At 38.4% G+C, this 24,174-nt stretch overlaps 1 protein-coding gene across 2 annotated transcripts in view; it reads left to right on the top strand.

The window, feature by feature from the left end:
• The window catches only part of FAS (Fas cell surface death receptor), a 58,434-nt gene that overhangs the window by 18,716 nt on the left and 15,544 nt on the right, over positions 1-24,174 (top strand). The window contains exons 1-2 of one of the 2 annotated variants that reach the window (XM_023546942.2): positions 3,502-3,619; positions 6,040-6,122. In XM_023546942.2, coding sequence (XP_023402710.1) covers positions 6,095-6,122 — 28 coding nt within the window. In that variant the 5' untranslated portion in view covers positions 3,502-3,619; positions 6,040-6,094. Of the gene's footprint in view, positions 1-3,450; positions 3,620-6,039; positions 6,123-24,174 lie in introns of those variants that run through there. The other variant, XM_010589125.3, reaches the window with a different exon arrangement.

Here is a 24,174-nt window from a genome sequence, read left to right as displayed (position 1 = left end):
CCCATTTATCATTTGCCTTAACTTATTGACATCTCAGATCTTTGGTTTAACTCATTTTTCAGGCCTTTTCAGCCTTTTCTGAAAGAAAAAAAATTGAACCCTTAGAGCATTTAGTTCTTTGTGGGTTTCCTGCCTTGTTACTGTAAAAACGCGCCAGTTTCTGCCTGGAAAGTTTGGGTTAAATCTTTGCATACTGCAAACCTAAGATCATGCAAAACTTTATAAAAAAAACAACATATCGTAGCAAGCTGTATGGAGAGGAGCTTGTATCACATCATGAAACAGTTACAACATAGTCTTCAGACCCAACTTTCTATTTTGCAATTGAAATAACTCTTTGATGTTAACTGAGTGACAAAGTTTTCCTGTAATTCAACTCTGCAAAGCAGGCATGATTAAATATGTCATGGGGTTGGGGCTGGTAGCAGTGGCTCACGGCCTATATATTTTGTCTCTTCACTGCTCTACCATAAAAAAAAAAAAAAAAAACATAGGTTTCTCAAATTCTGAGTGTGGTTTGCACATTGGATTTTGATTTTGAATCAGAAATGTCAAAGCTAATGCAAAATGAATTAGGAAATATGGTACATTTCTTTTCGGCAACTCGACTAAGTTGAGTATATGTGCATTTTTCCAGAAATAGTACTAATGGTTAACAATTCATAAATATACTGTGCTGCTTCCCTGAATACTTGACCATTTAAATTGGGAATGTGGACCTGCTCATAATACCGTCTTATGAATATTGGGCACAATTAGCATATGAAGGAGGGCAGGCCATGCACGCACACACACACTCTATTGGATATTAAGTTTGAATGGCTTTGACATATGAATTTTGTCTTCGTCCAATCCCTGTAAATCCCTTTGAATTTAATCTGTGTCATGGGTTTTTTTTGTTTTCAGTTTGAGGTAAGAAACCGGAGTTCAAAGACAAGGAAAACTAATATCTCTCCATTAGCTCTTTTCTTCACAACAATGAAGGTATCTGGCAAGAGAAGGGAATTGTTCCTACTCAGTTTGAGTGTTTCAATTCAGATTCAATTATCTGTTGCAGACAGGATTTACTGATTTCTTCCAACTACAGAGAAATTTTCACACTGGTCTGAGACTTTCCATGTGTTGGCAATGTCTGGAATACCAACCTTAGTAAAATTAATTCTTGACTGTCAAATACAACAATGAAGTTGTGATGGAATTGTTGCTGTTGGTAGTTGCTGTCCAGTCCACTCTGGCTCAAGGCGACCCCATGTGTGCAGAGTAGAACTGCTCCATGAGGTCTTCAAGGCTGTGCCCTTTCGGAAGGAGCCCCCAAATTTGAACCATTTTTATTTGAACAAACAGATAAAGTTTCAAATTTTTAGTTTTCAATCCCATTATTATTTACCTCGATTGCTGTAAGTGATAATGCCCAAGTGATTGATGCTTTCAATCCCATAATTATTTCCTAAAGTTCTCAATTCAGATACCAAGCACTCCGTATTGATTCTCTGATCTAGAGCAACGAGTGTTAGCAGGAGGACAGGATGACCTTCTACTGTAGGAAGTGGCGAACTGATATCATGAAAAAAACAATTGACGCTAATAAAGATTTTTTTTTTGTTCAAAGCTGAATGTTGTGCCTTAGAAAAAGATTACAGATTTGAATGTGTTTGGAAAAATAAGTCATACAAATATATAGAACAACCCCAAATTATTAATGCATCACACTTCACATGACCATATGCAAATCTGTTCTTTGAAACTTAACAACCATTTTCCGTTATAATCAATGCTATTCTTCTTTGTATTCTCAGAACTTGGAACATACTAGGTGTTTGAGAAATGCCTGTTGGTTAGAAGAGGTGATGGTTTAGTATGAAGCCCAAATATTTAGGCATAATTCCTCTGATCTGTGTGCCAGTTCTGTTTATCCCATACATGTAATTGTTCATATATTGAAAATGATTATACTCTATGTTAAATTCACCAGTCTGGGTAGGGGAAAGAAGACTGTAATAGGAGTTAGGAGGCTTAGACAAGTTCTAACTCTACATTTTGCTAATAAGTGTGCCTGGACAAGTCAGATAATTTCTTGGCTTTGTGATGTCATTCTCCTTCTTGGCAGTCTAGATGTTAGAAATGCATCCATCCAAGGAGCAAAAGTGAACCATCACATCACCGTCATCCTTCCTCCCTCAGTCAGAGTTCCCATGGTATCCTGTGACCTGAAGGGGATACAGGCTTTGGTGACAGAGAGGGAAGGATTAACAGGGAAGAGGTGGGGGCTCCCATGGCAGTGATTTTTAAGTGTGGACCATTTAGTTCTTGACTCAGAAGATGCTGGTATTATTGCTATACAATAAATAAATAAATAAGACGTGTTGAAAGCTGTGAAGAAATAACCTCTGGAAAACAAAACTTAAAACTAACCAGTAGTTAATGTTTTCTGTGTCATTCGTAAGAGAATTTACATATTTTATATAAGGGGAGAGATTATTTGAATATATGTTTAGAGAGACAAAAAATACTTAGGAAACCCAAGAAAGAAATCAACCAAAACTGGTGATTCAGTGGTCATATACAAAAAGGGAAGAAATAGAACATGCTACAATGCTATAAGCTAAGTACCGGGTTTGGTGGAAATTATCACTTTTTTATCCTCACAACAATCCTTTAAGACAGAAAGTACTGTTCTTGCTTCACTGACGAAGACACTGAGACTCAGAGAGGTTTTATAACTTGCCTGAGGTCACATGGTATTGGTAGCAGAGCTAGGTTTCAAACTCCAGTCATTTCTAAGTTCATCCTTTTTCCTGCTCCGCTCTGCTGCTGCTCATTGGAATTTGATGATGATGTAATTTATTAGGCATTTCTTTATTACGTGCCAGGTACTAAGCTAAGAGCATTCAGTGTGTTATCCCTTTACATTCTCAAAATAAACCTGTGAGGAAGAGGTGATTTTCACTTTATAAATAAAGAAACCGAGACTTGGAGAGCTTAAGTGACTTTACTCCAGTCACAGGCTTGGTAAATGGGAGCCAGTGTTCGCTTTTGAGTCCAGATCTTTGGCTGCTACCATCCACTGTGCTATTCCCAGTGTGGCTGGAGGACTGTCAGCATTGGCTGTCATGCAGTTGATCTGCACATTTCTCGAACATGAGTTAAGAAAAGAACAGAGCCCACACTAACTTGGGCTATGCCACAGCAGACACAGTGATTTGGGGTAGGTTATACCTGTTTGGAGCCCCGGTGATGCAGTGGTTAAGAGCCCAGCTGCTAACCAGGAGGTCAGCAGTTTGAATCCACCAGCCACTCCTTGGAAACACTATGGGGCAGTTATACTCTGTCCTATAGGGTTGCTGTGGGTCAGAATCGACTGGACAGCAACAGGTTTTTTGGGCATACCTGTTTACCAAGTGGCTTAGTTCAAAAGTCAATAAAATGTTTTTTTATGCTTTTCTTTTACAGATATTCACATTGATTGCTGGAAACGATAATGCCGGAGCGACTGCCATCAACTTTGAAGGGTCAAAATTGAGGAGGAATATTACAAAAAGGGATTATAGATGCGGGGAAGACCTGCATCTTGCATCCCAAAATCATGACAGCCACCTGTGCTGTCAGTTATGTCCTGCTGGTATGTTACTCGAAATGTCCAGAGCTTAGAATGAAAACCAGGGTGAGGAGTAGAATATAACAGTAATGAATAAAATGCTTTCAGAGCTTTTGGTTCCCCTGCATTATAACATTACAGGAGGAAAAACATCTATGAGATGATTTTCCCCAAACCAGTTTAACTCATCTTTATCACTCTGGGTTGACATGGTACAAATAAATACGATTTACAAATGACATATACCTCTAAAATGAGAGGATTTGTCTAGCTCCATGTTTTAAGAGTAAGGAAGACTCATCTGCGAGTATTGAGTTTTTACATCAGAACTGATGTGACTATATCACAATACTTGTGGCACTCTGAAAGCAAGGGATTTCCACCCTTCAGAGATGTGTCTCAGCACTTCCCTTCTGTCAAAAGTTCTCTAAGAAAGCTGTCTGTCCTTGCACTGAAGCCTGCAAAATACATTTGAATTTTTTGCAGTTGAATAGCTAGATGAGTTAGAAAAGCAACGGACAAAAACCAACATTTCAAAAAATCAGTTTTTTTGAAATGCAAAACCAATTTCACATCGGAAACCCTTCAAACATTGGCAAAGTAGAAGCTAAGCAAAATGTAGTGGTGCAAACCTTTTCTCAAGTGAAGTAGAGTCGGCACTGTTTCCTACAGATATAGATCTTTCTCAACAGCATGGTGAAGAAAGACAGGAAGAAAAAGGAGGACAACACACAGGTTGCTGCTGTAGATTGACAGAACCAGACAGGACAACGAGAGGTCTTAGGGTTGACCTTCCAGGCTTCCAGCACTCAAACTGTAAACTCAAGTGGGCCCTGTTTATAAAAGATTTAGCAGTCTCCTTTGGCCTCCTGGTCCATATTTTAATAACCCATATTTTAATAATATGGACAATCTTTGTCATAATATGGCCCATTTATACTAAAGCCAATTTACTTTTATCCTTCACGAAAGGGGAATAAAGAATGACTTCCTAATTTTTTGGAACATGATAAATACAAGCAATTTGTCCCATGATTTGAAATCTTTATTCAATTTTCAGTTTGCAATCAATTTTTAGAAAGTAAAACGCAAATTAAAAAGAAGGTAATACGCATTGCATAGCAAACTCTCAAGGATTTTTGTTTGTTTGCTTTTTTTGCTTTGTTGTGTTTTTGTCTAAGAAGTGATCTCAGCCCTGGTGAGTTTGCTTTTCAGGTGAGAACTGTCACATAACACTGTTGGAGTGTAAATTGTTACAACCTTTTTTAAAAAAAAATTGGACATATGGGTCAAAAAATTGAAAATGTTCATATTCTTGGACACAGTAACCCACTTCTAGAAAACCGTTATAAGAAGATAATAAAAAATATAGGAAAATATTGTATGCGTGGCATTTCATTATGGTGCCTAACAATGTGAGATTGGTTAAGTAAATTATGAAATATCCAAAGGCTTGAATATTATGTATAATCCTCAAGTATATAAATCCCTTTAAGTGATTTCCATTCAATCGCCTGCTGGATAACTGACTCTCTCCATCCCCCCTCTAAATGATCCTGAATAGTGTTCAACACGCAGTGAACACTTTTCCCACTTCTATTCCATCTTGTTGAGTTTTAGGCTTATCGAAATATTCAAATTACATCCAGATCTGTCTATGCTTATTGACTTTGTTATATTAGTATATAATTTAATTAAATATTATATAAATCCACGATTTACAAATGCAGGAAAAAAAGACAGGTTTTGTTACTTTGAAAGCTAGGTTGAATGCTTTGGAGAATTTCAGTAAAGGTGAGTTGCTAATTTATTGTTGACAAATTGGGTGAGGGCAAATAACTATGAAAAACTAAGTAAATTTTAAAAATCCAGAAAGACTTTCATGCAGATTATTGGTGTCTTAGCCTTTTTTTTTTTTTTTTATAAAAAAAAGAAAGAAGGAAGGGAGGAAGGAAAGAAAGATAAACAGAGTCATAGGTAATATATTATGGGTATGACTTAAAGCAAAAAGAATCTGGAATTCTAATAAACTGTTGTAAATAACAGGATTGGTAAACATCTTAGTTACCTAGTGATGCTGTAACAAAAATAAAAAAGTTCATGTTTTTATAGGCATAGGAATGCACCAAGTGGGTGGCTTTAAATTAATTTTTGACGGTTCCAGAAGCTAGAAATACTAATTTAGGGTATGGGGAATAGGGAGGTCCCTCTTTGTCTACTTCAGATTCTGGTAACTACCAGCAATCCTTGGCGTTCCTGAGCTTGTAGATACATGTACCATTTCTGTCTGTCTTTGTATGGCATCTTCCCCCTCTGTGTGTCTCTGTCTATTCTGCTCTTTTTATAATTCAGAAGTGATTAGGTTTAGAACTTACCCTACTTGTATGACCTCAATAAAATAATAAAAGAAAACCCTTACACCCTTTCCTCACTTATCAACACAGTTCGGTTCCAAAGACCAGGTCGTTATGTGAAATCGGTGTTATGTGAAAACGGAGGATGACCACATCAGATCACAAAATGGAAGGTAACTATATCATTACATAAGTGCCAAATTACATTGTTACATAACTGACAAACCACTGAGAATCATGGCTCAGCCAAGCTGACACATAACCTTAACCATCAAAGCCACTGCTACTCTTGCTTTGCACCTCAGCATTTGTTACTGCCAGCTGCACATCATTAATGTGCAGAACAGTAGATAGTAGATTTTTTACTATTTACAGTGTATTGCATACATATTGTATACACACACATACACACATACATATACACATATATATGTTCATGTTTTTATAGGCACAGGAATGCACCAAAATTATAATAGTATCTCAGGAACATTGATATACAGTGCTTTTTATACTCTGCTGCCTTTGCCACATTTTCTACATTGAACATGTTACTATTACACTCAGAAAGAAATTACCTTAAAAATCTCATTTTTAAGAAAACAACCACTCATTATTCATATTTTTATAAATTTAGGTTGTATACTTTGGAGGAAAGAAAGAACCTGCCAGTTACTGTATCCCTCTTATGCTTGGAGTCACTGTGCTAGACACGTTCCACATGTTAGTTCATCAAACAGGCCAATTCATTTAGATATCATGTAACTTCACCAGCAATAAAATAAAACTGTACTTTGGTTGGGTTTTCTTTAAAATATTGTTATAACTTTATATAGCTCTGGTATACCATATTTGAATTTGGTTCAGGGCATCCACAGTTGGCTTTTTTTTTTTTTTCAATTGACAGACTTTTGTTTACTAAAATACAATGTTAAGTTTCATAATTTGCTTATGTAGTAAATATTTTGTTTTATCACAAAGAATGCTGAGGTTATTTAAAAGTCATGTATCTTAAAAAGACAGCATAAACTGTATTAGATGTATGCAGGGTTGGAACTGATTAGGCTTTGCCTATTTTTCTAAATTAGTTAAAAAAAAAAATTAGTTAAGCCACTAATAGTCACTTCTAATGCTTTTCTCTTAGATTTCCCTTTATATTTTCTTCTTCATTCTCTGCCACTTTGCCTTAATCTGGTGATCCCGATAGCACTTATCAGAACCTGTCATTATATATTTATTCATATATTGTCTGCCTTTACAGCCATTCTATATTTATTTGCATGTTGTCTGCATATACCTCAAGAAGGTGAATTCCCTGAGGACCATGACTTTGTCTTATTTCCTCCTCTATCTCAAGCCCTTAGAAAGTTAAAAAAAAACATTGAATTTGCTAGATGTCTTAGTCGTCTAGTGCTGCTATAACAGAAACACCACAAGTGGATGGCTTTAACAAAGAGAAATTTATTTCTTCACAGTAAAGTAGGCTAAAAGTCCAAATTCAGGGTATCAGCTCCAGGGGACGGCTTTCTCTCTATCGGGTCTGGAGGAAGATTCCTTGAACTCAAACCTCCCCTGGTCAAGGAGCTTCTCCGATACAGGGACCCCAGGTCCAAAGGACACACTCTGCTCCCGGTGCTGCTTTCTTGGTGGTATGAGGTCCCCACTTTCTGCTCGCTTCCCTTTCATCTCTTGAGTGACAATACGTGGTACAGGCCACATCCCAGGGAAACTCCCTTTACACTGGATGAGGGAAGTGACTTGAGTAAGGGTGGTGTTATAGTCCTACCCTAATCCTTTTAGCCACAGGCAGAGATTATGATTTATAACACATAGGACAATCACAAAATGGAGGACAACCACACATGGCCTAACCAAGTCGACACATATATTTTGGGGGCACAATTCAATCTATTACACCAGGAGAAGGCATTGCTGCATAATGCTTAGAAACAGCACTACAATGACCCACTTTATTTTTAAATTGAATGCAAATGTGAATATTATTTAAAATTGTATTACAGTAACAAATTTTATGTATTTTTTAAGTGTGTTTTAGGTGAAAGTTTACAGCGCAAATTAGTTTCTCATTCAAAAATTTATACACAAATTGTTTTGGGACATTACTTGCAATGTGTCAGCACTCTCCCCCTTTCCCTTTATAGCCCAGTTCCCCGTGTCCATTTTTCCAGGTTTCCTATCCCTTCCTGCCTACACCTCTTTGCTTTTGGGAAGGTGTTGCCCATCAGGCAGGTTTTGTGTACTTGATTGAGCTAAGAAGCACTTTACTCACGTGTGTTATTGTTTGTTTTATGGGCCTTTCTAATCTTTGGGTGAATGGTGAACTTCGGGAGTGGCTTCAGTTCTGAGTTAGCAGGGTATCTGGGGCCCGGGCCATAGTCTCTGGGGTTCCTGCAGTCTCTCTCAGGCCAATAAGTCTGGTATTTTTTTTTTTATGACTTTGAATTTTGTTCTACATTTTTCTTCCACTTTGTCCAGGACCCTCTATTGTGATCCCTGTCAGAGTGGTCAGTAGTGGTAGCTGGGCACCATCTATTTCTTCTGGGCTCAGGCTGGTGGAGGCTGTGGTTCATGCGGTCCATTAGCCTCCTGGACTAATATTTTCCTTGGGTCTTTTGTTTTCTTCATTCTCCTTTACTCTGAATGTGATGGGACCAATGGATGTACTTTAGATGGTTGCTCGCAAGCTTTTTAGACCCCAGGCACTACTCACCAAAGTAGCATATAGAACATTTTCTTAATGAACTCTGTTATGTGAATTGACCTGGATGTCCCCCGAGACCATGGTCTCCAGCCTTCAGCCCCAGTAGTTCAGTCCCTCAAGGTGTTTGGATGTGTCTACGCAGCTTCTATGGCTGTGCCTTGGTCAAGCTGTACTGACTTCCCCTATATGGTGTGTTGTCTTTTCCTTTACCAGAGTTACCACGGATCTACTACCTGGTTAGTGATTCTTCCTCCCCCTTTCCTTCCCTCCCTTGTAACCATCAAAGATTATTTTTTTCTATGTTTATATTGAGTTTATATAATAGTGGTCTCACACAACATTTGTCCTTTTGTGATTGACTTATTTCACTCAACGTAATGCCCTCCAGATTCAACCATGTTGTGAGATGTTTTGCAAATTCATCGTTCTTTATCACTGCTTAGTATTCCATTGTGTATATGTACCGTAATTTGTTTATCCATCCATTTGTTAACGGGCACTTATGTTGTTTCCATCTTTTTGCTATTGTGAATAATGCTGCAATGAACATGGGTGTGCATATGTTTATTCGTGTGATGACTCTTATTTTGCTAGGATATACTCCTAGGAGTGGGATTGCTGAGTTGTATTTTCTATTTCTAGCTTTTTAAGAAGGCACCATATCATTTTCATAGTGGTTGTACCATTTTTTACTTCCACTGGCAGTGCATAAGGATTACAATCGCCTGCAACCCCTCCAACATTTGTTATTTTCTGTTTTTTTTGATTAGTGCCAGTAATGTCAGTTGAGATGGTATCTCATCGTAGTTTTGATTTGCATTTCTCTAATGGCTAATGATTATGAGCTTTCCTCATGTGTCTGTTGGCTGCCTGAATGTCTTCTTTGGTAAAGTCTCTGTTCATATCCTTTGCCCATTTTTTAACTGGATTATTTGTCTTTTTGTTATTGAGGTGTTGAAGTATTCTATAGATTTTAGAGATTAGACCCTTGACAGATATATTGTAACCAATTTTTTTTTTTCCCTATTCATAGGTTCTCTTTTTGGCAAAGTCTTGTTCTTCTTCTTTTTTTTTTTTTAATAATTTTTATTGAGCTTTAAGTGAAAGTTTACAGATCAAGTCAGTCTCTCACACAAAAACTTATATATACCTTGCTACATACTCCCAATTACTCTCCCCTTAATGATACAGCCCGCTCCCTCCCTGCACTCTCTCTTTTCGTACCCATTTCTCCAGCTTCTAACCCCCTCTACCCTCTCATCTCCAGGCAGGAGATACCAACATAGTCTCAAGTGTCCACCTGATCCAAGAAGCTCACTCCTCACCAGCATCCCTCTCCAACCCATTGTCCAGTCCAATCCATATCTGAAGAGTTGACTTCAGGAATGGTTCCTGTCCTGGGCCAACAGAAGGTTTGAGGCCATGACCACCAGGGTCCTTTTTAGTCTCAGTCAGATCATTAAGTCTAGTCTTTTTATGAGAATTTGGGGTCTGCATCCCACTGCTCTCCTGCTCCCTCAGGGGTTCTCTGTTGTGTTCCCTGTCAGAGCAGTTATCAGTTGTAGCCAGGCACCATCTAGTTCTTCTGGTCTCAGGATGATGTAGTCTCTGGTTTATGTGGCCCTTTCTGTCTCTTGGGCTCGTAATTACATTTTGTCCTTAGTGTTCTTCATTCTCCTTTGATCCAGGTGGGTCGAGACTCGTTGATGCATTTTAGATGGCTGCTTGCTAGCGTTTAAGACCCCAGACACCACTCTTCAAAGTGGGATGCAGAATGTTTTCTTAATAGATTTTATTATGCCAATGGACTTAGATGTCCTCTGAAACCATGGTCCCCAAACCCCTGCCCCTGCTTCGCTGGCCTTCAAAGCATTCAGTTTATTCAGGAAACTTCTTTGCTTTTGGTTTAGTCCAGTTGTGCTGACCTCCCCTGTATTGTGTGTTGTCTTACCCTTCACCTAAAGTAGTTCTTACCTGCTATCTAATTAGTGAATACCCTTCTCCTACCATCCCTCCCTCCCCCCTCTCGTAACCACAAAAGAATGTTTTCTCCTCAGTTTAAACTATTTCTCAAGTTCTTATAATAGTGGTCTTATACAATATTTGTCCTTTTGCAACTGACTAGTTTCACTTAGCATAATGCCTTCCAGGTTCCTCCACGTTATGAAATGTTTCACAGATTCCTCACTGTTCTTCATCGATGTGTAATATTCCATTGTGTGAATATACCATACTTTATTTATCCATTCATCCATTGATAGGCACCTTGGTTACTTCCATCTTTTTGCTATTGTAAACAGCGCTGCAATAAACACAGGTGTGCATATATCTGTTTGTGTAAAGACTCTTATTTCTCTAGGATATATTCCGAGGAGTGGGATTGCTGGGTCATATGGTAGTTCCATTCTAGCTTTTTAAGGAAGTGCCAAATTGATATCCAAAGTGGTTGTACCATTTTACATTCCCACCAGCAGTGTATAAGTGTTCCAGTCTCTCCACAGCCTCTCCAACATGTATTATTTTGTTTTTTGGATTAATGCCAGCCTTGTTGGAGTGAGATGAAATTTCATTGTAGTTTTGATTTGCATTTCTCTAATGGCTAATGATCGTGAGCATTTCCTCATGTATCTGTTAGCTCCCTGAATGTCTTCTTTAGTGAAGTGTTTATTCATACCTTTTGCCCATTTTTTAATTGCGTTATTTGTCTTTTTGCAGTTCAGTTTTTGCAGTATCATGTAGATTTTAGAGATCAGGTGCTGAACAGAAATGTCATAGCTAAAAACATTTTCCCATTCTGTACGTAGTCTTTTTACTCTTTTGGGGAAGCCTTTGGATGAGCATAGGTGTTTGATTTTTAGGAGCTCCCAGTTATCTAGTTTTTCTTCTACATTCTTTATAATGTTTTCTATACTGTTTATGCCATGTATTAGGGCTCCTAATGTTGTCCGTATTTTTTCTTCCATGGTCTTTATCATTTTAGATTTTATATTTAGGTCTTTGATCCATTTTGAGTTATTTTTCGTGCATGGTGTGAAGTATGGGTCCTGTTTCATTTTTTTGCAGGTGGATATCCAGTTATGCCAGCACCATTTGTTTAAAAGACTGTCTTTTCCCCGTTTAACTGTTTTGGGGCCTTTGTCAAATATCAACTGCTCCCATGTGGATGGATTTATGTCTGGATTCTCAATTCTGTTCCATTGGTCTGTGTACCTGTTGTTGTGCCAGTACCATGCTGTTTTGACTACTGTGGTGGTGTAATAGGTTCTAAAGTCAGGTAAAGTAAGGCCTTCCACTTTGTTCTTCTTTTTCAGTAATGCCTTACTTATCCAGGCCTCTTTCCCTTCCATATGAAGTTGGCAATTTGTTTCTCCATCTCATTAAAGAATGTCGTCGGAATTTGGATCGGAATTGCATTAAATGTATAGATTGCTTTTGGTAGAATAGACATTTTTATAATGTTAAGTCTTCCTATCCATGAGGAAGGTATGTTTTTCCACTTATGTAAGTCTTTTTTGGTTTCTTGCAGAAGTGTATTGTAGTTTTCTTTGTATAAGTCTTTTACATCTCTGGTAAGATTTATTCCTAAGTATTTTATCTTCTTGGGGGCTACCGCAAATGGCATTGATTTGGTGATTTCCTCTTCGATGTTCTTTTTGTTGGTGTAGAGAAATCCAACTGATTTTTGTATGTTTATCTTGTATCCTGATACTCTGCTGAACTCTTCTATTGGTTTCAGTAGTTTTCTGGAGGATTCCTTAGGTTTTCTGTGTATAAGATCATGTCATCTGCAAATAGAGATAATTTTACTTCTTCCTTGCCAATCTGAATGCCCTTTATTTCTTTATCTAGCCTAATTACTCTGGCTAGGACCTCCAACACAATGTTGAATAAGAGTGGTGATAAAGGGCATTCGTGTCTGGTTCCCGATCTCAGTGGGAATGCTTTCAGGCTCTCTCCATTTTGGGTGATGTTGGCTGTTGGCTTTGTATAAATGCCCTTTATTATTTTGAGGAATTTTCCTTCTTTCCTGTTTTGCTGAGAGGTTTTTTTTTTTATCATGAATGAGTGTTGAGCTCTGTCAAATGCCTTTTCTGCATCAATTGATGAAATCATGTGATTCTTGTCTTTTGTTTTATTTATGTGGTGGATTACATTAATAGTTTTTCTAATGTTGAACCATCCGTGCATACCTATTATGAATCCCACTTGGTCATGGTGAATTATTTTTTTGATATGTTGTTGAATTCCATTGGCTAGAATTTTCTTGAGGATTTTTGCATCTAAGTTCATGAGGGATATAGGTTTATAATTTTTTTTGTGTGTGTGGTGCCTTTACCTGGTTTTGGTATCAGGGATATGGTGGGTTCACGGAATGAATTTGGCAGTATTCCATCCTTTTCTATGCTCTGAAATACCTTCAGTAGTAGTGGTGTTAACTGTTCTCTGAAAGTTTGGTAGAGTTCTGCAGTGAAGCCATCCGGACCAGGGCTTTTTTTTGTTGGGAATTTTTTGATTACCTTTTCAATCTCTTCTTTTGTTCTGGGTCTATTTAGTTGTTCTACCTCTGTTTGTATTAGTTTAGGTAGGTAGTGTGTTTCTAGGAATTCATCCATTTCTTCTAGGTTTTCAAATTTGTTAGAGTATAATTTTTCATAGAAATCTGATATGATTCTTTTAATTTCAGTTGGGTCTGTTGTAATATCGCCCGTCTCATTTCTTATTGGGGTTATTTCCTTCCTCTCCTGTTTTTCTTTTGTCAGTTTGGCCAGTGGTTTATCAATTTTGTTGGTTTTTTCAAAGAACCAGCTTTTGGACTTATTAATTCTTTCAATTGTTTTTCTGTTTTCTATTTCATTTAGTTCAGCTCTAATTTTTATTGTTTGTTTTCTTCTGCTACCTGTGGGTTTCTTTTGTTGCTCTCTTTCTATTTGTTCAAGTTGCAGGGATAATTCTTTGATTTTGGCCCTTTCTTCTTTTTGTATGTGCATTTACTGATATAAATTGGCCTCTGAGCACCAGTTTTGCTGTATCCAAAATGTTTTGATAGGAAGTGTTTTCATTCTCATTGGATTCTCTGAATTTCTTTATTCCATCCTTAATGTCTTCTATAATCTAGTCTTTTTTGAGCAGGGTACTGCTCAGTTTCCAGGTGTTTGATTTACCTGATTTTCCTGTTATTGATTTCTACTTTTATGGCCCTATGGTCAGAGAAGATGCTTTGTAATATTTCAGTGTTTTGGATTCTACTAAGGCTTGCTTTATGACCTAATATGTGGTTTATTCTAGAGAATGTTCCATGTGCACTAGAAAAGAAAGTACACTTGGTTGCTGTTGGGTGGAGTATTCTGTATATGTCTATGAGGTCAAGTTGATTGATTGTGGCTTTTAGATCTCCTGTGTCTTTATTGAGCTTCTTTCTGGATGTCCTGTCCTTCACCGAAAGTGGTGTGTTGAAGTCTCCTACTATTATTGCAGAGCTGTCTATCTCAGTTTTCAATGCTGATAGAGTTGTTTTATGTATCTTGCAGCCCTATCATTCGGTGCATAAATATTTAATATGGTTATATCTTCTTGGTGTGTTGTCCCTTTAATCATTATAGAGTGTCCTTCCTTATCCCTTCTGATGGATTTAACTTTAAAGTCTATTTTGTCAGAAATTAATATTGCCACTCCTGCTCTTTTTTGATTGTTGTTTGCTTGATATATTTTTTTTCCATCCTTTGAGTTTTAGTTTGTTTGTGTCTCTAAGTCTAAGGTGTGTCTCTTGTAGGCAGCATATAGATGGATCTTGTTTTTTAATCCATTTTGCCACTGTCTGTCTCTTTACTGGTGCACTTAGTCCATTTACATTCAGTGTAATTACGGATAGGTATGAATTTAGTGTTATCATTTTGATGTCTTTTTTTGTGTGTTGTTGACAGTTTCTTTTTCCCACTTTATTTTATGTGCTGAGTAGATTATATATTGTCCTTTACTCATATTTGTTGTTGTTGATTTTGTTTCTGCTGATTTCTCTATTTTCTTCTTGTATTTTGTTTTGATGAGTAGGATAGTTTGTCTCCTTTGTGGTTATCTTACTATTGATCCCTATTTTTCCAAATATAAACCTAACTTTTATATCTTTGTATCACCGTATCTTCCTTTCCATATGGAAGGTGTATGGTTACATTTCTTAGTCCCTCTTTATTATTTTAATGTTATCTTCTTTTATATAATAACATCGCTGTTACCCTGTTTTGAGCTTTTTTTTTTTATAATCTTGCTTTGTTGTTTTTGATTTCCCTGTCTGGGTTGACTTTCAGTTGTTCTGCCCAGTGTTCTAGTCTTGGGTTGATACCTGATATTATTGATTTTCTAACCAATGAACTCCCTTTAGTATGTCTTGTAGTTTTGGTTTGGTTTTTACAAATTCCCTCAACTTGTGTTTATCTGGAAATGTCTTAATTTCACCTTTATATTTAAGAGACAGTTTTGATGGATATATGATTCTTGGCAGGCAATTGTTTCCTTCAATTTTTTAAATATGTCATCCCATTGCCTTCTTGCCTGCATGTTTTCTGCTGAGTCATCTGAGCTTATTCTTACGGGCTTTCCTTTGTAGATGACTTTTCGTTTATCCCTTGCTGCTCTTATAATTCTCTCTTTATCTTTGGTTTTGGTAAGTTTGATTATAATATGTCTTGGTGACTTTCTTCTAAGACCTACCTTATGTGGAGTTTGATGAGCGTCTTGGATAGATATCTTCTCATTTTTCACAGTATCAAGGAAGTTTTCTGCCAACAAATCTTCAACAATTCTGTCGGTATTTTCTGTTATCCTTCCCTGTTCTGGTACTCCAATCACTTGTAGGTTATTTCTTTTGATAGAGTCCCACGATTCTTAAGGTTTCTTCATTTTTTTTTAATTCTTTTATCAGATTTTTCTTCAAATATATTAGTGCCAAGTGATTTATCTTCGAGTTCAGAAATTCTAGCTTCTACTTGCTCAATTCTGCTCCTCTGACTTTCTATTGAGTTGTCTACTTCTGTAATTTTATTGTTAATCTTCTGAATTTCTGATTGCTCTCTGTCTATGGATTTTTCCAGATTATTAAACTTTTCATTATGTTCCTGAATAATCTTTCTAATTTCTTCAATTGCTTTATCTTATGTTCCTTGGCTTGCTCTGCGTATTGCCTCGTTTCCTTCCTGATGTCTTGAAGGGTTCTGTATATTACACTTTTGTATTCTGCATCTGGTAATTCCAGGAACGTACTTTCATCTAGAAGATCCCTGGATTCTTTGTTTTGAGAGCCTGTTGAGGTATCATGGTCTATTTCTTTATGTGACTTGATGTGGACTGTTGTCTCCGAGCCATCTTTAAGTTATTGTATTAGTTTATGCTTGCTTACTGTGTCGTAGCTTCTTGCTTTGTTTTGTTTTGATATACCCAGATGGGTTGCTTGAGTGAGCTAGCTTGATTATTTTTGCCTTTCGGGCTCTGACGTCCTGTCCCCAGCTGGCTAGAGCTGTTATCAGGTACATCAGTCTAAATGTCCATTCTGTTTTCTTGTATGAATTCAGCTCAGGTTTCCAGATAGCTGATCATCAAGTGTGTGGTACAGGCTCTGTCCTACAGTCTTAGAGGGGCAGGGGTGATTGGCGTATATACTGGTACCGGATTGCAGCAGAGGGTCATGCTCTGAACAATGCAGGGGGCTGAGAACCGACCCCTGAGTGTCTCTGAGGAAAGCATGTCCCTGTTCCCTAGAGTGTGCGGGTGGGTGGGTTCTGCAGACCAACAAGGGGCACCCAAAGTTTTTGGTTGTAAGGACTGGGAGGTACCAATTATCCTTGGACCCCTGTCATGGGTGGCTGGGTGACCTTATGTGGGTAGGTGAGGACCTTGTTTAATAGGCAATGTCAAACATCAAACACACATCTCTCCACTGCACAGCTGAAACGGTTGGAGTCTGACAACAAGGGTGTATTCTCCCGAAATAGGCCCACACATGTCCATGCAGAAGGGAAAAGTTCTCAAGGTCCACGGACCATTTATGCCTGGACAGAAACTGCTTCTGTCCTGAGCTCCCCCAGTTAGTGGAGCTGGCAAATTATCTTTTCCCCAATTGCAATTTTTTTCGTTCTTCAAGGCCTGGAGGGGGGCTCTAGGCACCCAACAGGGCCTATTTCAGGCCCAGGGAATTCAGCCACTGAAGCCAGCTTGTGGGCAGGGGGATGCGGGAAAATACGCACAAGTACTCTGCTTTTGCCGAGCGTGCCGCTCTTCTCTGGTTCCAGAGGTATGGGTAGGCTGTGTGGCTGGCTGCTTCTCCCTGAGAAAACTGCGGCAAAATGCTAGTACGAGCCAGTTGCCACCACTGCTCTGGGAATGGTGCCTGAGGGCTCCCCACGATTCAGGTCTGGCAACTCCTCTCCGCTTCTGAACGACCTCTTCCTCCCCTGCCCCTCAGTTCATTTTCTAAGCTTGCCTTTGAAGCTCAGGGCTCCTAGCTTGTCACGAATATACTCGTTTCACTTGTTTTTTCTCGTCTTTGTTGTAAAGAGGGCTCACCGGAAGCATCTGTCTATTCCGCCATCTTGGCTCCGCCCCCCTGGCAAAGTCTTCTGAAGAGCAGAAGTGTTTAATTTTCAGGTGTTCCCAGTTATCTAGTTTATCTTCTGGTGTTTGTGCATTGTTAGTCATGGTTTGTATTGAATTTATGCCACGTATTAGGGCCCCTAATTTTTTGTCCATGATCTTTATTATTTTAGGTTTTATATTTAGGTCTTTGATCCATTTTGAGTTAATTTTTGTGTATGGTGTGAGGTATGGGCCTGTTTCATTTTTTTACAGATGAACATTTAGTTCTTCCAGCACCATATGTTAAAAAGAATGTCTTTCCCCCATTTAATGGACTTTGGTCCTTTGTCAAAGATCAGCAGACCATAGGTGGATGGCTTTATAATTATGTCAGAGTTCTCAATTCTGTTGTATTGATCTATGTGTCTGTCCTTGTACCAGTACCAGACTGCTTTGACTACCGTGGCTGTATAGTAGGTTCCGAGATTGGGGAGTGTGAGACCTCCTACTTTGTTCTTTTTCTTCTATTATGCTTTGTTTCCTTGGCCTCTTTCCTTTCCATATAAGGTTAGTGATTAGTTTTTCCATTTCCATAAAGAATTCTGTTAGTATTTGGATCAGGATTGCATCATATCTGTAGATCTTTTCATTTAGGATGGACATTTTCACAACATTGAGTCTTCACATCCACGAGCATGGTGTGTTTTTCCATTTATGTGGTATCTTTTGGCTTCATGAAATTAGTGTTTTGTAGTTTTCTTTGTACAGGTCTTTTACATCCCTGGTTAGATTCATTCTTAAGTATTTTATCTTTTTACCAAAACCCAAACCTGTTGCCATCAAGTTGATTACAACTCTTAGCGACCCTGTAGGACAGAATAGAACTGCCCATAGGGTTTCCAAAGAGCAGCTGGTGGATTTGAACTGCTGACCTTTTGGTTAGCAGCCAAATGCTTAACTGCTGTGCCACTAAAAAAAAGGGCCCCTTTGTCTTTTTACTGGGTATTATAAATGGTACTTTTCTCCCCTGATTTCCTTTTTGAAGTTCTCTTTGTTGGTTTATAGGAGTCCAAGTGATTTTTGTGTGTCTTTTTTTTTTTATACTGTATCCTGCTACTCTGCTGAATCTTTCTATTAGTTCCAGTAGTTTTCCTGTGGAATCTTTAGGGTTCTCTGTGTGTGGGATATCATCTGCGAATAGGATAGTTTTACTTCTTTCCAATTTGGATGCGTTTTATTTGTGTTTCTTGCCTTATTGCTCTAGCTAGAACTTCCAGCACAATGATAAATAGGAGTGGTGATAAAGGGCATCCTTGTCTTGTTCACATTCTCAAGGGGAATGTTTTCAGTCTTTCTCCATTGAGAATGATTTTGGCTGTGGGTTTTTTATAGATGCCCTTTATTATGTTGAGAAATTCCCCTTCTATTCCTACTTTATTGAGCATTTCTATAAGGAATGGGTGTTGGACTTAAATGCCCTTTTCTGTGTCAATTGAAATGATCATGTGATTCCTTTGTTTTATTTATGTGGTGGCTTACATTGATTGATTTTCTAATGCTGAACTATACTTGCATATCTGGTATGAACCCCACTTGGTTGTGGTGTTTTTTTTTTTTTTTGTATAATGCTGAGTTCTATTGGCTAGAATTTTTTGAGAATTTTTGCATCTATATTCATGAGAGATATTAGTCTGTAATTTTCTTTTTTTGTGGTGTCTTTGCCTGGCTTTGGTGTCACGGTTGTGTTGATCTGACAGAATGAATTTGGGATTGTTCCTTCCTTTTCTATGCTTTGAAATAGTTTGAATAGTACTGGTGTAAGTCCTTCTCTGAATATTTGGTAGAATTCTCCAGTGAAGCCATCTGGGCCGGGGTTTTTTTTGTTGTTGTTGTTACGAGTTTTTTTTATACCCTCTTCGATATTTTCTTTGTTTAGATGGTCTGTTCAGATTTTCTCTCATTTTGTGTTAGGTAGGTAGGCAGTATATTTCCAGAAATTTGTCCATATCCTCTAGGTTCTCAATTATGTTGGAGTACAATTTTTCATAGTATTCTGTTATGATCCTTTTAATTTCAGTCAGTTCTGTTGTAATGTCCCCCATTTCATTTCTCATGTGGGTTATTTGCTTTCTCTCCTGTTTTTCTTTTGTTGGTTTACCAACGGTTTCTCAGTTTTGTTAATCTTTTCAAAAAACCAACTTTCAGTCTTGTTGATTCTATTGTTTTTCTGATCTCTATTTCATTTGGAGCCCTGGTGGCATGGCGCTTAAGAGCTCGGCTGCTAACCAAAACGTCAGGTGTTTGAATCCACCAGCTACTCCTTGGAAACCCCGTGGGACAATTCTATTCTGTCCTATACGGCCGCTATGGGTCAGAATCGACTCAACAGCAGTAGGTTTTGGTTTTATTTCATTTATTCCTGCTCTAATGTTTATTATTTCCTTTCTTCTGGTCGCTGTGGACTTCTTTTGCTTTTCTATTTGTTCAAGTTGTAGGGTTAATGTTTGGATTTTGGCCCATGTGTCTGTTTTAATGTGTGCATTTATTGCTAAAATTGACCTCTGAGCACTGCCTTTGCTGTGTCACAATGGTTTTGGTATGACGTGCTTTCATTCTCATTTGATTCTAAGAATTTTTTGATTCCCTCTTTGATTTTTTCTACTACTCAGTTGTTTTTTTAAGTAAGATGTTATTCAGTTTCCTTGTATTTGATTTTTTTCATTGCTGTTCTTGTTATCGATTACTACTTTTATGGCACTGTGATCACAGTAAATGTTTTGTATTTTTTCAATCTCTTTTTACAGGCACATTTAAGCCATTTACATTCAGTGTGACTGTCGATAGTATGATGGTTAAGATTGTGTGTCAGCTTGGCTGGGCCATGATTCTCAGTGTTTTGGCAGTCATATAATGTGGTGATCACTTCCATGTTGAAACTTGATATGTGATCATCCCCATGATGGGATCTGCTGTGAGTAGCCCATCAGCTGAAAGGTAGTTTCCTTCAGTGTGTGGCCTGCATTGAATATAAGTGGACATTCTGGCAAGGCTCGGTGGCTTTTTGCTCGTGCCGAGTCCTGCAGCTGACTCCTGTTCATCTGACTCCGGTCCTTGGGACTTGAGCCAGCAGCTTACCTGTGGTCTTGTCTGCTGATCCTTGGATTCATCGATCTTTGCAGCCTGTGAGCAAGAACTCTGCTCTCTGACCTGTGGATCTTGGGTTCACCAACCCTTGTGGCTACATGAATCAGGAGAAGCCTATGTTCTGACCCATCAATTTGGGATGTTTCAGCCTCCGAAAATGCATGAGTCATTTCCTTGATATAAATATATATATATTTATATATATATATATATGCTTTACTGGTTTTGCTTCTCTAGAGAACCCAGCCTAAGACAGATATGTATGAGTTTACTGCTGTCATATTGTTGTATCTTTTTTTGTGTGTGTGGTGCTGACGTTTTCTTTGTTCCTCTTACTCTCCTGTGCTGAGTACCTTTTGGTTTTGGATTTTCTTTTCTTTTTTTCATTTTTACAGATTTAAGTTTACGTAGACTTTATATTTTTCTTCTTTTTTACTGTGAGGAGTAGGTTACCTTGAAATTTACCCGTATCTTCCTAAGTTTGAACCCGTCTTTTATTAACTTGATATCACTTTGACTTCCTCTCCGTTTGAAAGTTCTATACTTACACCATTTATTCCCCCTTTTATTGTTTTGACCTTGTCATTATTTTACAGATTGATATCTCTGTCTCCCTGGTTTAAGTCTTTTAATTTTGTTTTATTATTGAGAGCTCTTTACCTATGTTGGTATCTGGCTGATACTGTTATGTGTCCTAGACTCCGGTTGTTTGATGTTGTTGGTTCTCTAACCAATGGACTTCCTTTAATATTTCTTGTAAGTTTGGTTTAGTTTTTATGAATTCCCTTAATTTCTGTTTATCTGGAAATGTCCTAATTTCACCATCGTATCTGAGAGAGAGTTCTGCCATATATATTATCCTTGGCTGGCAGTTTTTTTCTTTAAAGGTTTTATATATATGTCATCCCATTGCCTTCTTGCCTTTGTAGTTTCTGCCAGGTAATCAGAGTTTAGACTTACTGTTTGCCCTTTGTGACTTTTCATTTTTCCTCAAGCTGCTCTCAGGACTCTGTCTTTGGTTTTGGCAAGTGTGATTTTGATATGTCTTGGTGACTTTCTTTTGGAGTCTATCCTGTATGGGGTTCATTGAATTTCTTAGCTGGTCAGCTTTTCTTCTTTCATGATACTCGGGAAATTTTCTGCCAGCAAATCTTCAGCAATCTTCTTTGTGTTTTCCATTTTCTCCCCCTGTCCTGGTGCAAATTTTTGCTCTTGACTATGTCCCACATAATTCTTGGGTTTTCTTCATTCTTTTCTCTGATTTTTCCTCATAGTGGTATCCATGGATTTGTCTTCGGTCTCACTGATTCTGTCTTTCATTTTTTCAAATTTGCCCCTAAAACCTTATATTGAATTGTCCATTTCTGAAATTTTGTTGTTTATCTTTTGGATTTCTAGTTGCTATTTTCATATGATTTCTAATTGTTTATTTGTTTTGACATTCTGTTCTTGTATAGTTTTCTGAATCCTATTGTTTGTCTGTGTTATCCTTGATTTTAGCTATGTTTTCAATGGTTTTATCTTTGTTTTCCATAATTTATCTACTTTTTTCCTTGGCTTTGCCTGTGTTTTTCTTCATCTCTTTCCTAATCTCTTACTCGTACCCATTGCCGTTGAGTAGATTCCAACTCATAGTGACCCTAAAGGACAGAGTAGAACTGCCCCATAGAGTTTCCAGGGAGTGCCTGGTGGATTCGAACTGACAAACTTTTGGTTAGCAGCTGTAGCAATTAACCACTACGCCACCAGGGTTTCCTCATCTCTTGGATGGCCCTAAATATTAGTCTTTTGAATTCCATATCAGGTAGTTCCACTGCCTTGCCTTCCACCAGAAGGTCATCTGTTTATTTTGGTCACTACCGGAGCCATTTTGTCCTGGTTTTTTATATGCCCCGATATTGTCTGCTGTCTCTGAGACATTAAGGTACTTTTTTCTGTATTTATTGATTGTGTGTTTGTTTGATTTGTCCTGCTTCTTTGTTTTGTTTTAATATGTCAGGGTTGGCAGGCTGGGTGTGCTTTCTACTTGCTCATCTGTGGGCACAATAGCTCTCACCACCTTGTCCAGGTGTGCAGGGCAGCAGCAGGCAGGGTCAGCCTACTTTGCTGTACACTGGTTTGGCAAGGTGGCTGAGGGCAGACTGTGCTGGTGCTGTCTACCTCCTCGTGTTCGTCCAGTGGCATGGGAGCATTCACACCCCCTCACCAGAGAGGCAGGGGTGTCAGATGGGGAATGGTAGAGTGGCAGAAAGGGAGGGGCAGTGCAAGCCCAGTGCAGTGGCAGGCCTGAGCCGAGGATGCTTTAGCCATGGTGGTACTGCAAGAACCAATAGGAAGGGGGGTGTAGCATATGGGGGCAGGTGCCGTAGCTCTTGTTAGGAGCTCCATAGAGTTTCCCTCCTGTACTCCCTGCCTGGGGTCATTTCTGGCTGTGCTACAAGATGAAGAAGCTTGTGCCATGTAGTTGGCTGGTGATCTCCACTCCATATCTCTCCTCATTCTTTGTTTTTGTTCAGTTTCTTCTTCCATTTGGTCTTTGATTTAGTTGTTTATCCCTTCTTTTGATACTTAGGTTTCCAGGATAGATGTTTGTAACTATTCTACTTAGTTTTTCAGGTCTTTGCTGCAGAGGGAAAGCATGATGTGTCTGTCTAGGGTGCCATCTTGGCTCTGCCAGCTAAATTTTATAAATTTTGCATAATAAATATGTTCAGGTTTGCCTATCAAAACTGACTGTGCCCCTTGATAGAAAAGGAATAGAAGGAAAGGGGAAAGGGAAGGGAACTGTGATTGCTTACTAAGTGGCAGGCCCTGTGCAGTTCTGACAGCAATGTAAGACAAGTATTATTATCCCCATCATGGGGATGAAGAAAGTTAGACTTAAGGTAAGCACTTTGTTAGAGATCTTACAGCTACTGAGGGATTGACCAAGGTCTTCAGAACATGCTCTTTACCTTACAGTACACTATCACTTATCAATATTCGTAGACTTTGGAGAGTAAATGAGAAGTCAAAGCAAGGTGAATTAGTTAAGTCATCTCAGTGGCCAGTGGCAACCATCTCCACCATATGTACTCAAAAAGTTAATTAACTCAAAAAGTTAATCAGTCAAAGCACTGCTTTTTTGGTCACTTGGCCATTCTAAGTCTCCCCTTTTTATACACTCCTATTGTTAATCCTGGTGGTTCAACAGTTAAGTACTAGGCTTTTAACCAAAAGGTTAGTGGTTTGGACCCATCTAGCAGCTCCACAGGAGAAAGACCTGGCTATCTGCTTTCATAAAGATTACAGCCAAGAAAACCCTATGGGGCAGTTCTACTCTGTCACATGGGTTGCTATGAGTTGGAATTGACTCGATGGCACCGAAAAACAACATTGTTAATCAACAGGTCGCCATGAGTTGGAATCAATTCTAGGGCAACTAACAACAGCAACACTGTTAATCAAGTTCCCCGGGTAGCACAAATGGTTTGCGCTCTACTACTAAGTAAAAGGTTGGCAGTTCAAACCCACGTAGGTGGTAGTGGAACTGATTAGACTTTGACTATTTTCTTTTTTTAATTAGTTATGTCACTAATAATTAGAGTCACTTTTAGTGCTTTTCTCTTAGGTGTTCCTTCATATTTTCTGGTTTTTTCTTCTTGATTCTCTGCCAAGAAAGAAAGGCTTGACAACCTGCTTCCATAAAGATTATCCAAAAACCAAACCAAAACCATGGCCATTGATTCGATTCTTACTAATAGTGACCCTACTGGACAGAGTAGAACTGCCCCATAGGGTTTCCAACTGCTTCTTTGTGG

The sequence above is a fragment of the Loxodonta africana genome, chromosome 16 (assembly GCF_030014295.1).
Source record: "Loxodonta africana isolate mLoxAfr1 chromosome 16, mLoxAfr1.hap2, whole genome shotgun sequence".
Lineage (NCBI taxonomy): Eukaryota > Metazoa > Chordata > Mammalia > Proboscidea > Elephantidae > Loxodonta > Loxodonta africana.
Note: the sequence above shows the minus strand (reverse complement) of the source record. Positions and strands in the feature narration are given on the sequence as shown.